This window comes from Coturnix japonica, chromosome 27 (assembly GCF_001577835.2).
Source record: "Coturnix japonica isolate 7356 chromosome 27, Coturnix japonica 2.1, whole genome shotgun sequence".
NCBI lineage: Eukaryota > Metazoa > Chordata > Aves > Galliformes > Phasianidae > Coturnix > Coturnix japonica.
In genome coordinates, this window is record NC_029542.1 from 132,648 (window position 1) to 154,903 (window position 22,256).

At 50.9% G+C, this 22,256-nt stretch overlaps 1 protein-coding gene and 1 gene segment (V, D, J or C); both read right to left on the reverse strand.

The window, feature by feature from the left end:
- Positions 1 to 5,035: 5,035 nt before the first annotated feature.
- On the reverse strand, positions 5,036 to 5,708 carry LOC107324940. The segment is given in 2 exon segments: positions 5,036 to 5,352; positions 5,657 to 5,708. Coding segments are annotated over 2 exon segments (369 nt in total).
- Positions 5,709 to 9,073: 3,365 nt separating this feature from the next.
- LOC107324947 lies at positions 9,074 to 16,755 on the reverse strand. 3 transcript variants are annotated; one of them, XM_032449384.1, is made up of 3 exons: positions 15,661 to 16,755; positions 13,938 to 14,005; positions 9,074 to 9,158 (listed from the first exon to the last, which is right to left on the reverse strand). In XM_032449384.1, the coding sequence occupies exons 1-3, from the start codon at positions 16,106 to 16,108 to the stop codon at positions 9,093 to 9,095; spliced, it is 582 nt and encodes a 193-aa protein (XP_032305275.1). In that variant the 5' UTR covers positions 16,109 to 16,755; the 3' UTR covers positions 9,074 to 9,092. The 3 variants fall into 3 exon arrangements, with proteins under 3 accessions (XP_032305275.1, XP_032305274.1, XP_015740888.1); XM_032449383.1 differs by lacking the exon at positions 9,074 to 9,158 and having other exon boundaries at positions 13,288 to 14,005; XM_015885402.2 differs by lacking the exons at positions 9,074 to 9,158; positions 13,938 to 14,005 and adding an exon at positions 14,405 to 15,322.
- Between the last annotated feature and the right edge of the window lie 5,501 nt (positions 16,756 to 22,256).

A 22,256-nucleotide genomic window follows, 5' to 3' on the forward strand; every position in this document is an offset into this window, starting at 1 on the left:
CCGAATACTATAATCCCTGAGGTTGAAGCCGGATCCCTGGCAGGAGAGCTGCACAGAGTCCCCAGCTGCTCGCACCCCTCCTCCAGATGCTTCCAGTCTGAACTGTGCACACACACCTGAAGAAGGACAGCAACAGGAGCCAGGTATTACACATTCTGGCAGGAGGACGTTCCCCAACAACCACAGAGCACAAACTCAGAGCTGTGAACCTCCTCCTTCCTGCCCAAAGCCCCGGGACAGGGGCACTGCCCCAGCCGCCCGTGCCCGCCTCTTACCTGCCGGCCCCAAGGCCAAGGCCAGCAGCCACGGCCCCAGCCCGGCCACCATCGCGCCCCGCCGCGCCTCTGCCGTCTGCCCGGGAGAAGGACAGGAGCAGAGCACAGCCGCGCTCGGGTCGCGGCGAGACAGCACCCACGGGGCGGGCAGGGGGCGGGGCGCGAGGCAGAGCTGGGGTAGAGGCGGAGCGCGGCGTCTCGGTACTCGGATGCTCCGGACCCTGGGCTGATCCCCGTGCTTTTTTCCGTGCACGAGGGTCCCGGGTCTCAGCCAGCTATAGCACGGCTGCCCCCACGCATGGTCTGCCGGTCGGCAGCCTCTCCCTGCACGTGCTTTCCGAAGCCCTGCGCTGAAATCCCTACATGGCCGTGCCCCCTCCCCTGACATAGGAACACGAGGCACCATATAGAAAACTCCCTCGAAATCTTTTACCCCATGCTCGCTCTTTCAGATGAACATAGATGTGCTGTTCCTCACTGCTCTGCTCTCTTCCCCCTCATCCCTTCTATGCTACTTGATTCCCACTAGTCTGGTTGACCCTGAGAGACCTCACCTGGCTTGGGTGTACCATCCCAGTCCCGTCCTCTCCTCACTTGACTTCCTTCACATCCCTGTCTTTTCTCAGATATGCTTGGGCTCTGGCTCTGCTTGTTCCTCAGCAAAACACTTGGTGCAACTTGGAAGGGTAGAAGACACTTTTAAATCCTCCTAAGGCTTCAGCTGAGAGTCATCTTTGTCTGAGGTCCCATTGTGAGATGAGACTCTTTGGTTCCAATCTTTAGCACAGGCCAGGTCAGATTGCAAGTACCATCTAATGGGGGAAAGTTAGCTAATTCTGTTCTGGTAGAATGGATGGTGTTTCTGGGACACGCAGGTCTGGAAAGTCCAAGTTGTTTTCTGGTGTGATTGTGATGTGAATGTGCAATGAAAGCATTAGAAGTAAGTGGTCTAAGACTACCATGGGCCCCTACCATGCATGCTCAGAATCACAGAAACACAGAATCATTGTGTTTGGAAGCGACCTCCAGAGATCATTGAGTCCAACCCTCCTGCCAAAGCAGGTTCCCTACACCAGGTTGCACAGGTAGGCATCCAGGCAGGTCTTGAATATCTACAGAGCTGGAGACTCCAACAACACCCCTGGGCAGCCTGTTCCAGTGCTCCGTTACCCTCACTGTAAAGAAGTTCTTGTGCACATTCATGTGGAATTTCCTATGCTTCAGTTTCTGCCCGTTTCCCCTTGTCCTGTCTCCACACACTGCTGAAAAGAGTCTGGCCTTGCCACTTTGCCCCCCACACCTTAGAAATTTATAGACCTGGAACAGGTCCCCTCTCAGTCAGGGATCTGCAGAAGGTGGAGGAGCCCATTGGAACAGGAGATCTGAGGGTGGGAAAAGAAGCAGTAGAGTGTAGAGCTGGGCTACTGTAGGGTACCCTGAGACACTCAGGGCTGTCTCAGCATAGCAGGACATGCCCTCTACAGCCCCCAAACCTTGCCCAGGGCATCCTCCATACCCTGTTTGTTGGAGTCCCCAACAAAAATCCCTCCTGGCCTCAGCGTGCATATATGAGCATATGTACATGGGTTCATGTACATATATGTACATGATTAACAATGTAGGTAAGAGACTACTTATATGTCCAGGGGAAAATAAACTCTGCAGTACAGCTCCTTGTGCTGCACTACTCTAGGACTCCCCAGACAGTGAGGTTTCAAAATTCAGCTCTGGTTCTCTGTGTTATATATTTAGTCCTTAATGTTTATTGTGTTTCTTCTGAACAAACTCTTTTCTCATTTCTTTCTATTGTAAGAGAGACTGGGAAGACAGGAAGAACATTAGCAACATGTTCAGCTAGCACATGCTTGTGTGAGACTGCTGCTACAGCAATGTCTGTTCTCTTTTCTGAGAAAAGCAGCCCAGATGAGACTTAGGAAACTTTATTGAAGTCCACCAAAAAATACTTGGCTGGATTTAGACCTTCTTCCTTTCTGTTGTAAGATGAAGAGGCTTGTGGTTCACTATATTGACCCCAGTCCCTCTGAATTAAGACTCAAACAGAGTCAAGGTGTGATCAAACAAGAGCGTGCCTTTGTTTATTAACTGATGAGCAGGTGAGAGAGGGAAAGAAAAGAGGAGGGAAAAAAAAGGAAGGGAAAGAAAAAAGAGAAAGGGAAAGGGAGAGGGACAGAGAAAGGGAGAGAAGGAAAAGGGAAATGGAAAGGAGTCACTACTGCAGATCCCACAATATCCTGAAGGTCCTTCCACCTTGATCTCTTTCTAGAGATCACTGTTGGCAGTGAGGATGGAAATGCCTTTGATGCCGTATGACAGTACCTCCTACTTTGGCCAGGAGCTGCTGCCAGATGGAGTGGTGTCGCAAGCCATGCACATGCCATACTGCCATGCTTCTCCCTTTGCGTGGTGATCATGAAGGGCTGTGGTAGTAGGGGAGGACCCAAGACTGCCTTAAGCAAGGTACCTAACTCCTGGCTTCCCCATTGCACTTGTGTTTGTTTTACATCTTTCACAATAATGTTACAGAATAGCTTTGGTCCTCAGGTCTTCACAAGATCATTACAGTTTGTCTCAACTGATTGGAAAGGGAGAGAATTCACAATGTTACAGTTCTGTATAGTGTTGTCAGAGTCTGAGCCAGAAAGAAACATGTCACTTTATTCCCATGCTTTCCTTTGTTGTTCTGCCTGTGATTCAATCCCTGTGTCCTTTTCCTTATTCCACACCATTTGCATAATGATCAGGCTCCACATAAAGTATATATATCCCCTGAGCATCTTTATACCCAACACATAAATGCATACATTCTCATTAACCACTATTTCCTGTCTCTTAACAGATACACCCTTCCTGAACTACAGGCTTCTCTCATTTCCCAAAACATCCATAAGAACGGTGTAACAGCCTCATCTGTCAAGGTGGTCACTCAGGACATGAGAAGCAGCATGTTCAATTCCTGGATGCCAACATCAGCTTTATCTGAGTCATTGCTGCACTCAACTTAGTAGGTTCCTTGACAAGTTCACTGTTTCTTGATTTCAGTTAATGTCTTCTGCAGTGCTTTCCTACAACATATAACTCTAATTATAGTTTAGCTTTACCTAAGGTTAAATCTCATTGAGGTACACGCCAGATCTTCCCAACCTTCTACATCATCCAGAATAGCTAATTCTCTCAGCTACTGGATACCTCTCTCTATGGAAATTACTTACTTGGTAATTCACAGTATTTTCCTTGAAGGGTTACCTTTCTCTCACATTTGGCAGGAATCATCTCCAGAGGCTGAGGACTAGTGCCTACTTTTCCAGTCACTCTGCTAAGGTCCTTTACCTTAGAAAGAGATCTCAGATACTGGACCTTTTCCTAGCATCAGAGAAGCCAGTGGTAACATGTTCACTTGGAGGATGGCTGAAATCATTGTGCCTATTTCACAGATCACTAATGGATAAAGATTGTGGGATTTCTGACTCATTCACGAATTCTGTCTCTTCCCCATTCTGTTCTTGCTCTGCTGCAGAGCAGCCTGCCTTTTCTGATTCTTCCTTCCGTTCCTTCTTAGCAGAATCTTATTGTCCCTTACCATAATGAGATGACTTCTGGTACAGCTGTTTCTTCTTGACTAGAAAGGCAACTAATACCACAGATGGTTGGCTCCTTGGTTTATCCACAACATTGCTTTTTCATCCTCAGACCCAGAGACCTTCAGTTTCCCTTGAGGGTGCTGAATAGAGTTGAATAGAGCTCAAATAAACATGCTTGAATTAGATGCAATTTGGCTGTAATTTGCAGGGAGTTGGGTCTATTTCTCTGTCCAGATTCATGAAAACTACTTGCTGCCTCCTGGGTAGTTGTAGTGCAATTAACACAAAGTGACCAAGCAAGCTATAGCCTGGGAGCAGAGTAGGAAAGAAGTTGGGTTTTTTTGGGTTTTTTTGTTTGTTTTTTTTTTAAACAACTAGAAACACTCTCAACCTTTCTTTTACTATATTCTTAAGGCTGTCTCCTAAGGAAGGACCTTGGGCACATTGCAGGAACCTCAGTAACCCCTTTGTTGCCAGCAACTCTACAGGGCTGGAGCTGCAGGAGACTTCCCAGCCCTTGCTCTGGAGTAAGTGAAGTAAGTCCTTGCTCTGGAGAGGCCTACTGGGATGCTTCTGGTACCAGGCTACATAAATAGAGGAAGCATTGGAGCAGTAAGAATATTACAGGGTCTATGTGTGCCTTGCTTGCCCTCATACTGCAGGCCTCAGTGCTTGTATCCCATTACCCTGAAATGCACATCAAGCCACAACCAGGCTGTTCATCCACTGCCATTCTGCCATTCTTTTTTGTTCTCATGGAATTGGCTGAGCGATGGATTGGTGATGGGATTGGCGTCAATGCAAACAGGCAGTGCTGCTTCTAAAGCCCAAGTGATATGAGTGTCAAAGGGAAGAAGGGGACAAAGGGCAAGCAGAGAGGGTCTGCAGGCAAGGAGAGTGGCCAAGCTGATTTGGCAGCAAGAAATACACTGAGCATCTTTCTCAGCTCACAGTCCTGCCTTTAAGAGTCAGGAGCATGAAAGAAGTGGTAAAGGGAAAAGAGATCTTGCAGAAAGGACAGGGCTATCTGTGCAGTGATGTCTTCTTACCTCATGGAAGCAGCCCAAAGCTGCCACAGCTCTCAGTAGCCCTGCAGATCATGCACCCTTGTCCATGGCTTCCTGGTAAGGGCTTTTTGTTAAACATCAGTTGGATTTCCTGTCACAGTGCAAGGCCACAAAAGTAGCGAGCTGAGTCCCCAGGATGCAAGTGGTGAAGGGACAGAGATGCCACAGCTTGGGAATTGTTCCGGAAGACGGTGGCTCGACCTTCCACTGCTGTCCCATATTTCTTCGTAGTACCAGCCTGGCTGCCGATGAATGACACCCATTCAGGAATGCCTCCGGGGGTCTGACGGTACCAGTGTATGTCATAGACACTGAAGCTAAATCCAGATGTCTGGCAGAGCAGGGACACAGAGTCCCCAGATGCTCGCACATCTCCACCAAACTCTACCAGTTGCCACTGGGTGCACACTCCTGGACAAGGACAGCAAAAGGAGCCAGGTCAGTATGCATCCACGGCAGCCATCCCGACCCCACAGATCATAAACACATGAGAGGTGAACCTCCTCTCTCCAACTCAAGCCCCAGGTAAGAGGCATTGCTCCTGCAAAAAGAGGATGCTCCAGCAGCATCCATGTCCCCACACAGCCTCCCTCTCCCACGCACAACAGCCGCTCCCCGGTACTGAAGGCGAGCTCCAGGCTTCAGCGCCCCCGCGGGGGAGCAGCGAGAGCCTCGCCCAGCCCCGGCCTCGCCGCCCTCCGTGCTCGCCTCTCACCTGCCGGCCCCAAGGCCAAGGCCAGCAGCCACGGCCCCAGCCCGGCCACCATCGCGCCCCGCCCCGCCGCACCACTGGAGTCTGCCGGGGGGGCGGACAGGAGCAGAGCGGGGCTCCGCTCGGGCCGCTCCTCGTAGGGCCTTGGCGAAGCAGCGCCCACCGCTCCACCCGGCCCGGCCCCGCGGCCCCTTCGGCGGAGGACGGGGCGGGACGCAGGGCAGCGTGGGGGGCAGAGGCGGAGCTCGGCTACCCGGCACTAGGAGGCTCCGGGCTGATCCCCGTGCAGCCCTCCGTGCTCGGGGTGACCGGGCCTCGGCCAGACAGCACGGCTGCCCCCATGCACGGGCTCTCGGCCCGCACCTTCTCCTTGCCCGTGCCTCCCCGAGCCCCACACCGACATCCCTGCGCGGCCTCCAAGTCTTCCCTTGATGTGGCACCATGGAGATATAACGCTAGAAATCTTTTACCGCATGATCCTCGTTTCAACTCCACTGGGTTCTTTCCTCCTAAATCCTCACACATCACGCAGCTGTCAGGGGACCCAGGGCTGTCTCTCACAGTGGTCCCAGCATGTTGTAGAAACTGAGTGCACTGTTTTCTAGCTCCAGCCCACTGATTACTTGGAACACAGGTGTCATCAGAGTACCATAGAAAACACTATATGGCCAGAATGTAAAACTCCAGCTCTCTCAGCCTGTCTACATTGTTACATAGGCTATTATTTTGCACTGATATCAGAACATTAGTATAAGGACCACTATATTCCTTTAGCAAAAGAAATCAATGAGTGCTGGTTCTAAAATGTGATTAGTGTGTGAACAGTCTTGTTTTTTTCTCACAGATCCTGCTACACAGAAGTCACAATAGACTACTTTTCTCTTGGCATCGACCAGGTCCACTGACTTGTTCTTTCAATTTCACATTTACTCTTTTGGGTTAATAGTACAATAAGACAGAAAGCTGCTTCTTATTGCCTACCAAGCAATGGAAATGTGCCCTGACTGGGGACAAACAGGTAGAGGTCAGCCAAAAGTCACTGTGATGAAGCTGATGATGGAAAATTGAGGAAGAAGTCAGCGCTCTAAGACTACGTCAGGCTCAACCATGCATGCCCAGAAGGATGTTAGCATATCAGTTCTAGGAAAGAATGAATACGTACGTCAATGTACTGCATATGTATGTCTTAACTGTCTAAATGTAGAACTGGAACTCTGAGAGCACATGCTTGATTTATCATATTGCTGGTATTTATTGAGATGAATAAAGTAGTGTTGGATCCCTAAAATCGCACCGAAGTTAGTTTTCTGCCCTGATTTCACATGACAATAAGATGAGCTGTGGTATCTCCACTGACCATCTTTGTGGCTCTTCTCTGGACCCACTCCAAGAAGTCAGTGTCGTTCATATCCCCATCTCCCCAGAAGTGAATCCATTATTACAGGTTAGCTTTCATAAGAGCACAACAAATGGTTGGAATCACCTCACACGACCTGCTGGCTACACTTATTCTGATGCACATCCTTCGTTTGAATCAACACTTACTGCACTTCTGCAAGCTGTCTCACCAAACCATTATGACTCAATAGCTTTGCAACATGGCCATGGAGGAAAATCTGGGCCATGCTAAACCCAAGGCCTAGTTAATGTGCACTAGATTACAGTTCAACATGCATCATATGAGGCCCCCAGAATACCTTTTTCATGTCAGATTTTTTGATCCCTTGAGCTACACTTTCTCCCATTGGATACTATTACATACATGGGAAAGGCCTGTTTTCTGCACCTCGGTTGCATTACACCATATAATTTGTGGCTACTAGAAAGAAACACTGAGAATTCTGGATTACTCTTATCACTCACTTTTTGGTCCACAGCTGCAGATCTGTTGCAGTGAGCTCTGCAGCCAATACTTCAGGGGACTACTAGGATACTGCTGGTATCAGGCCACACAAACATAAGAAGCATTGTAGTTATAAGTACATGGGCTGCTCCACAAGCAATGCCACCTGTCTTACTATATTGGCATGCAAGGACAGAGGAGGATGTTGACATTATGGCAGTGTATGTTGAACTTCCACCAGTATTCCATTACCTTTTCTTGCTGCGTAACACGTGGTAACAGAGGGGCAGTCAGACAGAATGGAGTCTGACATAAAAGAGCATACAAAGCAAAGGTATGAAGCTGAATTGCACTATATGTACAGAATTTCAGGCCAGAGGAGAAGGCAACCATTCTTTTGCAATATGATAGGATCACACACCATATGAATTTGAAGGCCATGGTGCACATGGACAATTTTGACAGAACAGTTCTTCCACAACCATGATACAGTCTGTATATGGCACCTTCAGCTTTCCATCTGTTTGGGCTGACAAAAAATGAACTGTGTGGGTAACCATTTCTGGTAATAATGCCAGCATAACAGCTGTGAAACTGTGCTACAACTCCACCAGTGCCGTTATATATATATATATATATATATATATATCAGGAAAAAAGGGCTCTTAATCATCACTAGTAAAATAGCATAACTAATATTGCTGACTGCGTTGAAAGATAATGTCATGCAGCTGTGATTCTGCTCAATCAAACAGTGTTATTATGCTCTTTTAAACTGTTACAGCATCTTCAGAATCAAATGTGAGACATATGCAGAGTAACCTATGTACACAGAAGGATCTCAGTTTGCCCAGTTTGCTGCAACACTACAGATTGTGTTTGCTGGATTACATCACTTTGAAATGCCCGTGAAACTACATGAGAGCTATTCACCCACTGCTTTGCTCATGGAGATATGTGGAAGAAGCCCATGTCTGGTGGAGGGAAGCAGGTGATGCTGTTGCTAGAAGTGCACAAGTGCTTTTGAGTATACAAGGAAGAAGTCGTCCAAGAGCAGGTGCAGACATGATGTAGGTAGGAAGGAGGGCAAAGTGGCCAAGCTGACTTGTTGACCAGAAACATACTGAATAAAATCTTCAGGTACCAACACTGCTTTTGTGATTCAGAAGAATTAAATGAGTAACCAAGTGAATGGAGACCTAGCAGAAAGGACAGGGTCACCTGTGGCTTGCAGTGATGTTCCAGCAATGTTTAGGAGCAGCCCAGAGACTTCCAGCTCCTGCCAGCCCTGAGGCTCCTGCAGCCGTGGCTGTGCACAGGGCGGGGATTTTTGTTAGAGCTCTGCAGGATTTCCTGTTCCCGTGCGAGCAGCACAGAAATAGTGTGCTGAGTCGTGTAGGTGCAGGGTGTGTAGAGACAGAGAGGACACAGATCGGGAATTGTCTCGAGAAACTGTAGCTCGACCCCGCACCTCACGGCTGTATCTAGTAGATGAGTCAGGATTGATAAAGGACAGCCACTTGAGATGGCCACCGGGTGCCTGACGGTACCACCAAACAGTTCCCAGTCTTGCACCGTATCCACGGCAGGAGAGCTTCACAGACTTCCCAGGTGCTTGCACACTTCCACCAGATGCTTCCAGTCTCCACTGTCCACACACTCCTGTGCGACAGCAAAAGGAGGCATTTAGTTCCTATTCATGGTAGCAGGTTGTTCCCCAGCTACGCTGATAACAAATAACCCAGAGACGTGTACACCCTCTCTCCTGCCAAAGCCCCAGGTCGAGGGACACTGCTCCAGCTGCCCTCCTCCTCGGGGCTATGCCAGGGCAGCTCCCGCAGCATCCGTGTCCCCACTCAGCCTCCCTCTCCTATACACAACAGCCGCTCCCAGACACTGAAGGCGAGCTCCAGGCTTCAGCGCCCCCGCAGTGGCGCAGCTTGAGCCGCGCTCAGCCGCGGTCTCGCCGCCCTCCGTGCCCGCCTCTCACCTGCCGGCCCCAAGGCCAAGGCCAGCAGCCACGGCCCCAGCCCAGCCGCCATCGCGCCGTTACCGTCTGCCCGGGAGGCGGACAAGAGCAGAGCGGGACCGTGCTCGGGTCGCCCCTCCTCGGGCCGTGGCGGGTCAACGCCCACCGCTCCGCCCGGCCCGGCCCACCGCCCTTTCGGCGGAGGACGGGGCGGGCGGGGAGCGGGGCAGAGCGAGGGGCAGAGGCGGAGCGCGGCGCCCCGGCACTCGGAGGTTCCGGGCTCTGTACTGATCCATTTGCGGCTCTCTGTGCATGAAGGAGGATGCCCTGGCCTCGTTCAGAGACAGCACGGCTGCCCTCACGCACGGGCTCTCGTACTGCAGCCTCTCCTTTCACATGCTTCTCCGAGCCCCGCACAGGCATCCCTGCTTGACCTCCCTCCCCTCCCCTGACATAGCAATACCAAGCACCTTATGTAAAACTCCCTCGAAATCTTTTGCCCCGTGCTCGCTCTTTCAGCAGCACATCGATCCTCTGCGCTGTTCCTCACTGCTCTGCCCTCTTCTCTCTCATCCCTTCTACACTACTTGACTCCTGATAATCTGCAGGGCTGACCCTGAGAGACTTCACATAGCTTGGCTGTACCATCTCAGCCCCCTCCTCTTGTCACTTAGAATCACAGAATCACTCACATTGGCAAACCCTTGTGGGTCCAACCACAACCCAACCATAATACCCTAACTAACAACCCTCCACTTAATCATGTCCCTGAGCACCACATCCAAACAGCTTTTAAACACATCCAGGGATTGTGACTCAGACACCCCCATGTGTTTACCCTTTCTGTAAATAAGTTTTTCCTAATATGGAAAAACCTAAACTTACTCTAGTGAAGCTTGAGGTCATTTCCATTTGTCCTGTCACCTGTCACCAGTGAGAAGACACCACCCTGCTCTCACTGTAAGCACATTTCAGATTCTGGAAGATAGCAATAAAGGCTCCCCTCAGCCTCCTTCTCCCCAGACTAAACAGCCCCAGCTCCCTCAGCCCCTCCTCATAGGGCATATTCTTGAAGCCCTATACAGGCCTTGTTGCCCTTCTTTGGACCTGCTATTGCTCCTCAGTGTTCTTTCTGTACTGTGGTGTGCCCAAAACTACACACAGTACACCAGGTGAGGCCTCACCAATACTGAGTACAGGGGCAGGATAACTTCCCCAGTCCTACTCACTACACCTGTCCTGATACAAGCCAGGAAGCAATTACCCTACTTGATCACCTGGACACACTATTGGCTCATATTCAGCCAACTCCCCATCGGTATATCATATCATCAGTCACGTCCCTCTTCCTTCTCAGACATGGTTGGGCACCATGACTGGGATACAAGCATCTGGCCTTGCTTGTTCCTCACCAAAACACTTGGTGCAACTTGGAAGGGTGGGAGGACACCCTGAAACCCCCCCAAGGCTTCAGCTGAGAGTCATCTTCGTCTGAGGTCCCACTGGGAGTTGAGACTGTTTAGTTCCAATCTTTAGCACAATACAGGTCAGATTGCAAGTAGCATCTAATGAGGGAAAGCTAACTGTAATTCTGTTCTGGTAGAGGGGATGGTGTTTCTGGGACATGCAGGTCAGGAAAGTCCAAGTTGATGTCTGGCATGACTGTGATGTGAATGTGGAATGAAAGCACTTGGTTCAGGACAGGCAGACATCCAGACGGGTCTTGGATATCTCTAGAGGAGACTCCACAGCCTCTCTGGGCATTTTTTACAGTGCTTTTTCATCCTCACCATAAAGAAGTTCTCCTGCATAATTGTATGAAACATCCTATGTTCCATTTTTTGGCCACTGCTCCTTTTCCAATCACTATCCCCTCATCAAAAGATCTGGCCTTATCCAGTTGCCTTCCATAATACTGATGTTTATAAACACTGATCAGATCGCCTCCACATTTTCTGTTCTCCAGTGTGAACAAATCCAGGTTTCAGCCATTCCTCATATGGCAGGTACTCCAGGCTCTTCAGCATCTCTGTCGCCCCCCGCTGGACTCTTTCTAGGATATCCCTGTCTTTTTTTAACAGGGAAGCCCCACAGTCTCCTGGAAGCTTGAGGCAGAGTGACTGTAAAAATGTGTGGGAGAAACAGACATAGGGGTGTTGGTTGTTGCTCATCAGAACACGAGCCAGCAGTGTGCCCAGGTGCCCAAGAAGTCCAATGGATGGCATCCTGGCTTGTGGCAGAAATAGTGTTGCCTTCAGGAGTAGGGAGGCGATCATCCCCCTCTACTCAACACTGGTGAGGCCACAACTCTAGTACTGTGTTCAGTTTTGGGCCTCTCACTACAGCTGAGACATGGAGGCTCAGGAATGTGTCCTGAGAAGGGCAAGGAAACTGGTGAGGGGTCTGAAGCAAAAGTCTTATGAGGAGTGGCTGAGGGAACTGTGAGTGTTTAGTTTGGAGGAGGCTCAGGGGAGACCTTACAAGTGACCTGAAGGGAGGCTGTGGTGAGGTGGAGTTTGGCTTCTACTCCAGCATAAGTGGAAATTGGACTAGAGGGAATGGCCTAAAGTTGCACCAGAGGAGGTTCAGGTTTGATATTAGGAAAAAATTACTCGCCAAAAGAGTGGTCAGGCGCTGGAACGGGCAGCCAACTGAGGTGGCTGAGTCATCGTTCCTGGATGTATCATCATAGTATCATAGTATCATAGTATCATAGTATCATAGTATCATAGTATCATAGTATCATAGTATCATAGTATCATAGTATCATAGTATCATAGTATCATAGTATCATAGTATCATAGTATCATAGTCTCGTGCGGGTTGGAAGGGACCTTAGAGATCATCGAGTCCAACCCCCCGGGATTCAAGCTTCTGTGTAGCAGAGTGGCACTTCTACCACTTGCGCCACAGGGGGGATTCGACCCAGGGCCTCCGGTGTTGCAATGCGGCATTCCTACCACTTGCACCACCGGGGCAGGGAACATTCAGATGTAGTGCTAAGGGACATGAGACAGTGAGGAATGCTGGTGGTAGGTGGACAGTTGGACTGGATGATCTTGGAAATATTTTCCAAACCTGGTGATTCCATAAATCTAACTTGTCACAGTACTTGAGATGTGGCCTCATTGGGGTAGAGAGGGAGGATCACTTCCTTCGACCTGCAGGCTATGCTCTTCTGAATGCACCCTAGGATATCATTGGCCTTCTTGGCCACAGGGTCACACTGCTGGCTCATGGCCAACCTGTTCTCCATCAGGATACTCAATGGCACAGCAGTTCCCCAGCAGCAGTCATAGTGGGAAGTGCTGAAGCAAAGAATGCATTCAGTATCACCACTTTCTCAGCAGCCCCTTTCGCCAGAGCACCCATCTCTTTCAGTTGTGAACTAACATAACAGCTAGTCTTCCTTTACAACAGACATACTTAAAAATCCTTTCTTGCTTTCCTTGAACTCCTTTGCAAGATTTATATAGTAGTGGGCCTTAAACTTCTTTGTCACACCCCTGCAGGATCTGACAGAATTTCCATATTCCTCCCATGTGGTCAGGCTCTTTTTGCACATTTCCTAGAATTTCTTCATGCCTTTCAGTTCATCCATGAGCTCCTTTCTCCAGGCAGGCCTCCTTCCAACTTCCCAGTTTCTTACGCTTAGGCACGCTTTGATCTTGAGCTTGGCAGAACTGGTGTTTAACTGCCAACCAATTCTCTTGGGACCTCTTTCCTTCATGCACTCCAGCCCATGGAAATCATATAAGTAAGTCCTTGAGGAGGACTCAGAAATGCACCTGAAACCACACCAGACATATTCACTTACCCATGCCTTTGCTCTCTGATACACGGACAGAATGGCCCACAACTGTTGCTGGAAGCAGGCAAGGCTGTTGCTAGAACACAAAAGTTTATGGGTACCCAAGCAAAGAAGGAAACCAAGAACCGATCAGTCCAGATGGTCTGAGGGCAGGAAGGTAGAGTGGTTGATGTTTTGATAACCAGAAATATGCTGAACATAATCCCCACATTACAACACTGCTTACTGGAATCTGGAGGAGGGAAGGAGTAGTGAGTACAAAGGAGCTTTGCAGAAAGGGCAGGGCTGTCTGTGGAGTGCTCTGACATCCCATCACTCCCCAAGAACAGCATAGAGCCTCACCAGCAACTTCCAGCCCTGTACCTCCTGCAACCATGACTGTGTCCAGGAAGGGGTTTTTGTCAGATCTCTGCAACATATCCTGTTCCTGTGTGACAGCACAGAAGTAGCGTGCTGAGTCTTCAGGGCACAGGTTATGCAAGGACAGAGAGATTATAGCTTGGGAATTATCTCGAAACCCTTTCACACGACCCTTCACCTCAGGGCTCGATACAACATATGAGTCAGTGCTGATTCCAGACAACCATTTGAGATGGCCACCAGGTGCCTGACGATACCACCAAACACCTCCCAGTTTTACACCGTATCCATGGCAGGAGACCTTCACAGACTTCCCAGGTGCTCGCACACCTCCACCAGATGCTTCCAGTCTCCACTCTGCACACGCTCCTGTGCGACAGCAAAAGGAGGCATTTAGTTCCTATTCAAGGTAGCAGGATGTTCCCCAGCTATGCTGACAACAAAAAACCCAGAGACGTCTACACCCTCTCTCCTGCCAAAGCCCCAGGACAGGGGCACTGCCCCAGCCTCTGTCCTCCTCGGGGCTCAGCCAGGGCCACTCCTGCAGCATCTGTGTCCCCACACAGCCTCCCTCTCCCACACACAACAGCCGCTCCCAGGCACTAAAGGCGAGCTCCAGGCTTCTGCATCCCCATGAGGCAACAGCACAAGCTGTGCCCAGCCCTGACCTCACTGCTCTCCAAGACACTGCATCAGCTCAGACTGCTCAGTCTCAATAGGATAAATAATATTGTGACTGTGTTGAAAGATAACATCATACAGCTGTGATTCCAATCAATGAAACAGCTTTATTACTCTCTTTTAAATTGTTACAGCATCTTCAGAATCAAATGTAAGACATTTGCCGAGTAACCTATGTAAACTGAAACATCTCAGTTTGCCCAGTTTGCTGCAACACTACAGATTGTGTTTGCTGGATTACATTGCTTTGAAATACCCGTGGAACTACATGAGAGCTATTCATCCACTGCTTTGCTCATAGAGACGTGGAAAAAGCCCATGGAACACGTGAAAAATGGAAGCAGGAGATGCTGTTGCTAGAAGTAAACAAGTGCTTTTGAGTATACAAGGAAGAAGTCATCCAAGAGCAGGTGCAGACATGATGTAGGTAGGAAGGTGGGCAAAGTGGCCAAGCTGACTTGTTGACCAGAATCATACTGAATAACACCTTCAGGTAACACCACTGCTTTTGTGACTCAGGAGAATGAAAGGAGTGACCAAGTGAATGGAGACTTCGCGGAAAGGACAGGGTCACCTGTGGTGTGCAGTGATGTTCCAGCAATGTTTAGGAGCAGCCCAGAGCCATTCCAGCTCCTGCCAGCCCTGAGGCTCCTGCAGGGGATTTTTGTTAGAGTTCTGCAGGATTTCCTGTTCCTGTGTGAACAGCACAGAAGTAGTGCGCTGAGTCGTGTGGGTGCAGGGTGCGTAGATACAGAGAGGACACAGATCGGGAATCGTCTCGAGAAACCGTAGCTCGACCCTGCACCTCAGAGCTGTATTTAGATACATATGAGCCAGTGCTGGTAGTGGACAGCCACTCAAGATGGCCACTGAGTGCCCGACGGTACCACCATACAGGATAATCTCCAAAGCTGAAGCCAGAACCACGGCAAGAGAGCTGCACAGACTCTCCAGGTGCTTGCACACCTCCTCCATATGCTTCCAGTCTCCATTCTGCACACACTCCTGAAGAAGGACAGCAACAGGAGCCAGGTATTGCACATCCATGGAAGTAGAAAGTTCCCCAGTCTCCCTGACACCCACAGAGCATAAAACCATGAGCTGTGAACCTCCCCACTCCTGCCAAAGCCCCAGGCCAGGGGCACTGCTCCAGCCGCCTTCCTCCTCGGGGCTCAGCCTGGTCCACTCCCGCAGCATCCATGTCCCCACTCAGCCTCTCTCTCCCACGCCCAGCAGCCGCTCCCAGGCACTGAAGGCGAGCTCCAGGCTTCAGGGCTGCCGCGAAGTAGCAGCGCGAGCCGCGCCCAGCCCCGGCCTCACCGCCCTCCGTGCCCGCCTCTCACCTGCCGGCCCCAAGGCCAAGGCCAGCAGCCACGGCCCAAGCCCGGCCACCATCTCGCCGTTACCGTCTGCCCGGGAGGCGGACAGGAGCAGAGCGGGACCACGCTCGGGACACTCCTCGTCGGGCCGGGGCGGGGCAGCACCCACCGCTCCGCCCGGCCCGGCCCCGCAGCCCCTTCGGCGGAGGATGGAGCGGGCAGGGGGCGGGACGCGAGGCAGAGCTGGGGGCAGAGGCGGAGCTCGGCGTCCCGGCACTCGGAGAGTCCGGGCACTAGGTTGATCTCTGTGCACCTCTGCGTGCATGAAGGAGGATGCCCGGGCCTCGGCCAGCCACATCACGGCTGCCCCCACGCACGGGCTGTCTGCCCGCAGCCTCCCATTGCCCGTGCGTCCACGAGAGAAGCACCGACAGCTCCTCGTGACCTCCTTCCCCCCCGCCTGCCATGGCATCAGAAAGTTCCATGTAGAAAATCCCCTTCAAATTTTGTACCCCAAGCTCCTTGTTTCAGCTCACAGTATCACCGTCTCGTGCGGGTTGGAAGGTACATTAGAGATCATCGAGACCAACCCCCGGGATTCGTGCCTCCTGTGTAGAAGAGCAGCACTTCTACCACTTGCGCCACAGGGGGATTCGAACCAGGGCCTCCGTTGTTGCAAGCGGCACTTCTACCACTGCGCCACCGGGGCACACTGCGTTCTTTCCTCCTGGTCCTCTCACATTACATTGCTGTCACTTTTTAGTCCACAGCTGCAGAGCTATTGCAGTGAGCTTTGCAGCCAATACTGCAGGGGACTACTAGAATACCGCTGGTATCAGGCCACGTAAATATAAGAAGCATTGTAGTTGTAAATACATGGGTTGCTCCACAAGCAGTGCCACCTGCCTTACTACACTGGCATGCAAGGACAGAGGAGGATGTTGGCATTATGTTGGCACTGGTTTTAGGACACAGGCGTGGTGAAACGGAAGGAGCTCTTACAGAAATGGCTATCAGTGGTGATGCTGTGATGTTCCCTCATCGACTAGGAGCAGCCCAGAGCCGTTCCAGCTCCTGCCAGCCCTGAGGCTCCTGCAGCTGTGGCTGTGCACAGGGCGGGGATTTTTGTTAGAGCTCTGCAGGATTTCCTGCTTCCGTGCGAACAGCACAGAAGTAGCGTGCTGAGTCGTGTGGGTGGAGGGCACGAAGAGTCAGAGAGGACACAGAACGGGAATCGTCTCGAGAAACCATAGCTCGACCCTGCACCTCAGGGCTGTATCTAATATATGAGGCAGCGCTGATATAAGACAGCCACTCGAGATGGCCACTGAGTGCCTGACGGTACCACAGTACATGATAATCTCCGAAGATGAAGCCGGATCCCTGGCAGGAGAGCTGCACAGACTCCCCAGCTACTCGCACACCTCCTCCAGATTCTGCCAGTCTGATCTGTGCACACACTCCTGAAGAAAGACAGCAACAGGAGCCAGGCATTGCACATCCATGGAAGGAGGACGTACCCCAGCCTCCCCGATACCCACCAGAGCATCAAACCATGAGCTATGAACCTCCTCTCTCCTGCCAAAGCCCCAGGACAGGGGCACTGCTCCAGCCGCCTTCCTCCTCAGGGCTCAGCCTGGCCCATTCCCGCAGCATCCATGTCCCCACTCAGCCTCCCGCGCACAACAGCCGCTCCCCGGCACTGAAGGCGAGCTCCAGGCTTCAGCGCCCCCGCAGAGGGAGCAGCAAGAGCCGCGCTCATACCCGGTCTCGCCGCCTCTCACCTGCCGTGCCCGTCTCTCACCTGCCGGCCCCAAGGCCAAGGCCAGCAGCCACGGCCCTAACCCGGCCACCATCGCGCCGTTACCGTCTGCTCGGGAGACGGACAGGAGCAGAGCAGGACCGCGCTCGGGACGCCCCTTGTTGGGCGGTGACATGGCAGCCCCCACCGCTCCGCCCGGCCCGGGCCCGCGGCCCCTTCGGCGAAGGACGGGGCGGGCGCGGGGCGGGCGCGTGACTGGTCCCGGGTCAGGGCGGGGGCAGAGGCGGAGCGCAGCGTCCGGCCACTCGGAGAGTCCGGACCTTTGGCTGATCGCTATGCAGCCCTCCGTGCTTGGAGGATGCCGTGCCTCGGCCAGCCACAGCACGGCTGCCCCCACGCACGGGCTGTCCCCCCGCAGCCTCTCCTTGCCCGTGCGTCCCCGAGCGAAGCACCTCGTGACTTATTTCTCCCCCGCCTGCCATGGCATCAGGAAGTTCCATGCAAAAAATCCCCTTCAAATCTTTTACCCCAAGCTCCTTGTTTCAGCTCCACTGCGTTCTTTCCTCCTGGTCCTCTCAAATTACACTGCTGTCACTTTTTGGTCCACAGCTGCAGAGCTGTTGCAGTGAGCTTTGCAGCCAATAATGCAGGGGACTACTAGGATGCTGCTGGTATCAGGCCATTGTAGTTGTAAGTACATGGGTTGCTCCACAAGCAGTGCCACCTGCCTTACTACACTGGCATGCAAGGACAGAGGAGGATGTTGGCATTATGGCGGTGTATGTTCCACTTCCACCAGCATTCCATTATCTTTTGTTGCTGTGTAACACGTGGTAACAGAGGGCAGTCAGATCAGAAATGGAGTCTGAACATGAAGAGGTACAAACAAAGTGTCTGAAGTTGAATTGACTCCACAATAGGATAGAATTGTGCCCTTGAAAATCACTGACACCTGATGAACATTTATGGGGACCAAACGGTGAATGTGACTCGTGAGGCAGAGGTTTTTGTTTTCAACAGTGGCAATACGAAAGGACTGGCAAACACATTGCAGATGGCCGTGCACATCTGTCTCACCATGAAATGAAGAGTGTCTAGGTCAGCTCATCCATATGAATTAGTAGATTATGAACAGGAACCTGCATTCAGAGATGAATATTGGATTGCATGCACTGAAAACAATGATGTTAGCATTGGAATATACCCAAACTTTGCACCAGGAGCAACCTATGAATGCTCATACAGCAACAGAAAAGAACAGTGTATTCAGATTCACCCTGGTACAGTTGAACCCCTATATGGCTCAAGGTGACAGTTTCATGGTTCATGTCATCTCCGATGATGAGTTGTGGTGTCACAACTATAAGGCGGAATCAAAAGAAGCAGAGTCCATGAAGTGCAACATTAGAATTCCCTAGTAAAGAAAAAATTCAAGACACAGCTCTTTGCGGGTAAAGTGATGTGCACTGTCTTTTGGATAGCAATGGGGAGATCACTCAGGATTTCATGAACTCAGACAACCCATCAGCTCAGACTGCTCAGTCTTAGTGCTGACAACACTGAAGGCTCAGTCCTCCACAGCCAGGCCAGAGAAGAAAGTGGCCATTCTCTCGCAACATGATTATGCCACGCACCGTACCAATTTGAAGATCGTGATTCACACAGATAATAGGCTGAAAAGTCTTTTAACAATGACTATATAGTCTTTGGATTTCCATGTGTTTGGGCTGATGAGAGATGTACTGTGTGGGCAACATTTTCCTGGAAATAATGCCAGCATAACAGCTATGAAACTGTGGTTCACCTCCACTGGTGCTGATATATATATATATGAGTAGGAAACTAAGGCTCTTAATCATCATTGGTGAAAGGCATAGCTTACTAATAATGTGACTATTTTGAAAGACAGTTTTCTGCAGCAAAACAGAATTCCCAGTGTACAGCACTGGTTTTAGGACACAGGCGTGGGGAAACGGAAGGAGCTCTTACAAGAAAATGGCATACAGTGGTGATGCTGTGATGTCTCATCGAACTAGGAGCAGCCCAGAGCCATTCCAGCTCCTGCCGCCTGAAGGCTCCTGCAGCTGATGCGCGTGCGCAGGGTGGGGATTTTTGTTAGAGCTCTGCAGGATTTCCTGCTCCGTGTGAACAGCACAGAAGTAAGCGTGCTGAGTCGTGTGGGTGGAGGCAGCGTAGATGTCAGAGAGGAACACAAGATCGGGAATGTCTCGAAAAAATGTAGCTCGACCCTGCAACCTCAGGGCTGTATCTAATATATGAGGCAGCGCTGATATAAGACAGCCCACTACGAGATGCCACTGAGTGCCTGACGGTACCACAGTCATAGATAATCTCCGAAGAGAAGCCGGATCCTGGCAGGAGAGCTCGCACAGACTCCCAGCTGCTCGCACACCTCCTCCAGATTCTGCCAGTCTGATCTGTGCACACACTCCTGAAGAAAGACAGCAACAGGAGCCAGGCATTGCACATCCATGGAAGGAGGACGTTCCCCAGCCACCCTGACGCTCCCAGAGCATCAAACCATGAGCTGTGAATCTCTTCTCTCCTGCCAAAGCCCCAGGACAGGGGCACTGCTCCAGCCGCCCTCCTCTTCGGGGCTCAGCCTGGTCCACTCCCGCAGCATCCGTGTCCCCACTCAGCCTCCCTCTCCCACGCACAACAGCCGCTCCCAGGCACTGAAGGCGAGCTTCAGGCTTCAGCGCCCCCGCAGGGGGAGCAGCAAGAGCCGCGCTCATACCCGGCCTCGCTGCCCTCCGTGCCCGCCTCTCACCTGCCGGCCCCAAGGCCAAGGCCAGCAGCCACGGCCCCAGCCCGGCCACCATCGCGCCGTTACCGTCTGCCCGGGAGGCGGACAGGAGCAGAGCGGGACCGTGCTCGGGTCGCCCCTCGTCAGGCCGTGGCGGGGCAGCAGCCGCCGCTTCGCCTGGCCCTGCCCCACGGTCCCTTCGGCGAAGGACGGGGCGGACTCGGGGCAGCGCAAGGGGCAGAGGCGGAGCTCGGCGCCCCGGCACTCGGAGGCTCCGGGAGAACCCCACTAGTTACTGGTCACCAGCCTGATGTAACTATTAATTATAACACTTCGTGCCAGCAAGTCAGTTATTCACCCATTACATTACGTTTGTTTTTTTTTTTTGCCTGGTTTTATGCTGGACATTTTGTCCAGAAGGATACTGTGAGAAACAACATTGAAAGCTTTGCTGAAGTCCAAAAATAGCACATCAGCTGGCTGTCTAAGTAGCTAAGTTTGTTCCTGTGGCTGTAGAAATCACAAGGGGAAAGAGCTTTCTGCTGGGTGGATATCATGAAAGGAGCTGCTTGTGAGCAAATGTCCTGGTTTCAGTTAGCATAGAGTTAACTTTCACCCTACTGGTTGACATAGTGCTGTGTTTTGGATTTAAGATTAGAATCATATTGATGACACAGGTGTTTTAGATGACACACAGGTGTTTTAGATGTTTCTGAGCAGTGCTTACATTATGTCAAAGACTTTCTGGCTTCTCAGATTGTTCTGCCAGAAAAAAAAGCTGAGGGTGCACAGGAAGCTGGGAGGGGGCAGAATTAGGACAGCTGACCTAAACCAGCCAAAGTGATAATCCCTACCACACTATGTCATGTTAAACAGTGAAACTGAGAGGAGCTGGTCCAGAGCTGCTTCTTGTGGACTGTCTGGTTCTCAGTCAGCAGGCAGTAAGCATTTGCTTTGTGCATCACTTCTTGGTCCAGACTTGTTTAACATCTTCATCAGTGACCAAGATGAAGGGATAGAGTCCATCCTCAGCAAGTTTTCTGATGATACAAAGCTGAGAGGTATGGTTGACACACCAAAATGTTGTGCTTCCATCCAGTGAGACCTGGACAGGCTGGAGAGTTGTGTGGAGAGGAATATTAGAATGTTTAGAATTTAGAGTCCTCCACCTGGGGATGAGAGTCCCTTCCATTTGAAACTATTCTATGATTCTATGGCATTGTTTGTGAACTCACTGATTACATTGCTTATTGGCTCAGTTTTGGTCAGCAGCAGGTCCCTTTCTCAGCTGACTGGAACTGGCTCTTCCCTAATATTGGACAGCTTCTGGACTGTTCTCATAGGGGCCATCCCTGCAGTTACACTCTTTACTAAAACCTTGCTACATAAGCCCAGTGTCTGGACTTCCCCTAAGCAGGAATCCTGTGCACCCCCTTCTGCTGCACGTAAGCTGACCTTGCCATTTTTCTGACACCACTTTTATCTATGAGACCTTCGCTCTTTGTGCCCCTGTCTCCTGTACAGGTTGTGGCTGGGATAGTTAATTTTCTTCAGAGTAGCTTGCCTGTTACTGGTTTTGGATTTGTAACAAAAAGACTGTTGGTAACACTCTGATACTTAGTTGTTGCTGAGCAGCACTAACATGGGGTCAAGGCCTTCTGCTACTTGCACTGCTCTGCCAGCGAGTAGATTTATGGTCCAAGGGAGGTTGGTTGGGTCATAGAGAGGACAGGTGACTCCAAATGACCAAAGGAATGTTCCACAGCATATAATGCCATGTTCAACAATAAAATATGGAGGGGAAAAAAAAAAAAGAAAGATGGAAGAAAGGGGGACATTCAGAGTTATGGCATTTATATGGCATTATGAAGCCTTGTTTTCCTAGAAATGGTGGAATATCTACCTGCTGATGAGTAGTCAGTCACTTCAGTTTATTTTGCTTTGACGGCATGCCCTCTTTTTATTTCAACCCAAGAATTTTATTCCTTTTGATTTTTTTCATTCTGTTCCCAATCCACCTTGGGAGGAGAGAGCAAGGAGCTCTACAGTGATTAGCTGCCTGTCAGGGTTAAACCACGACGACTCCTAGAG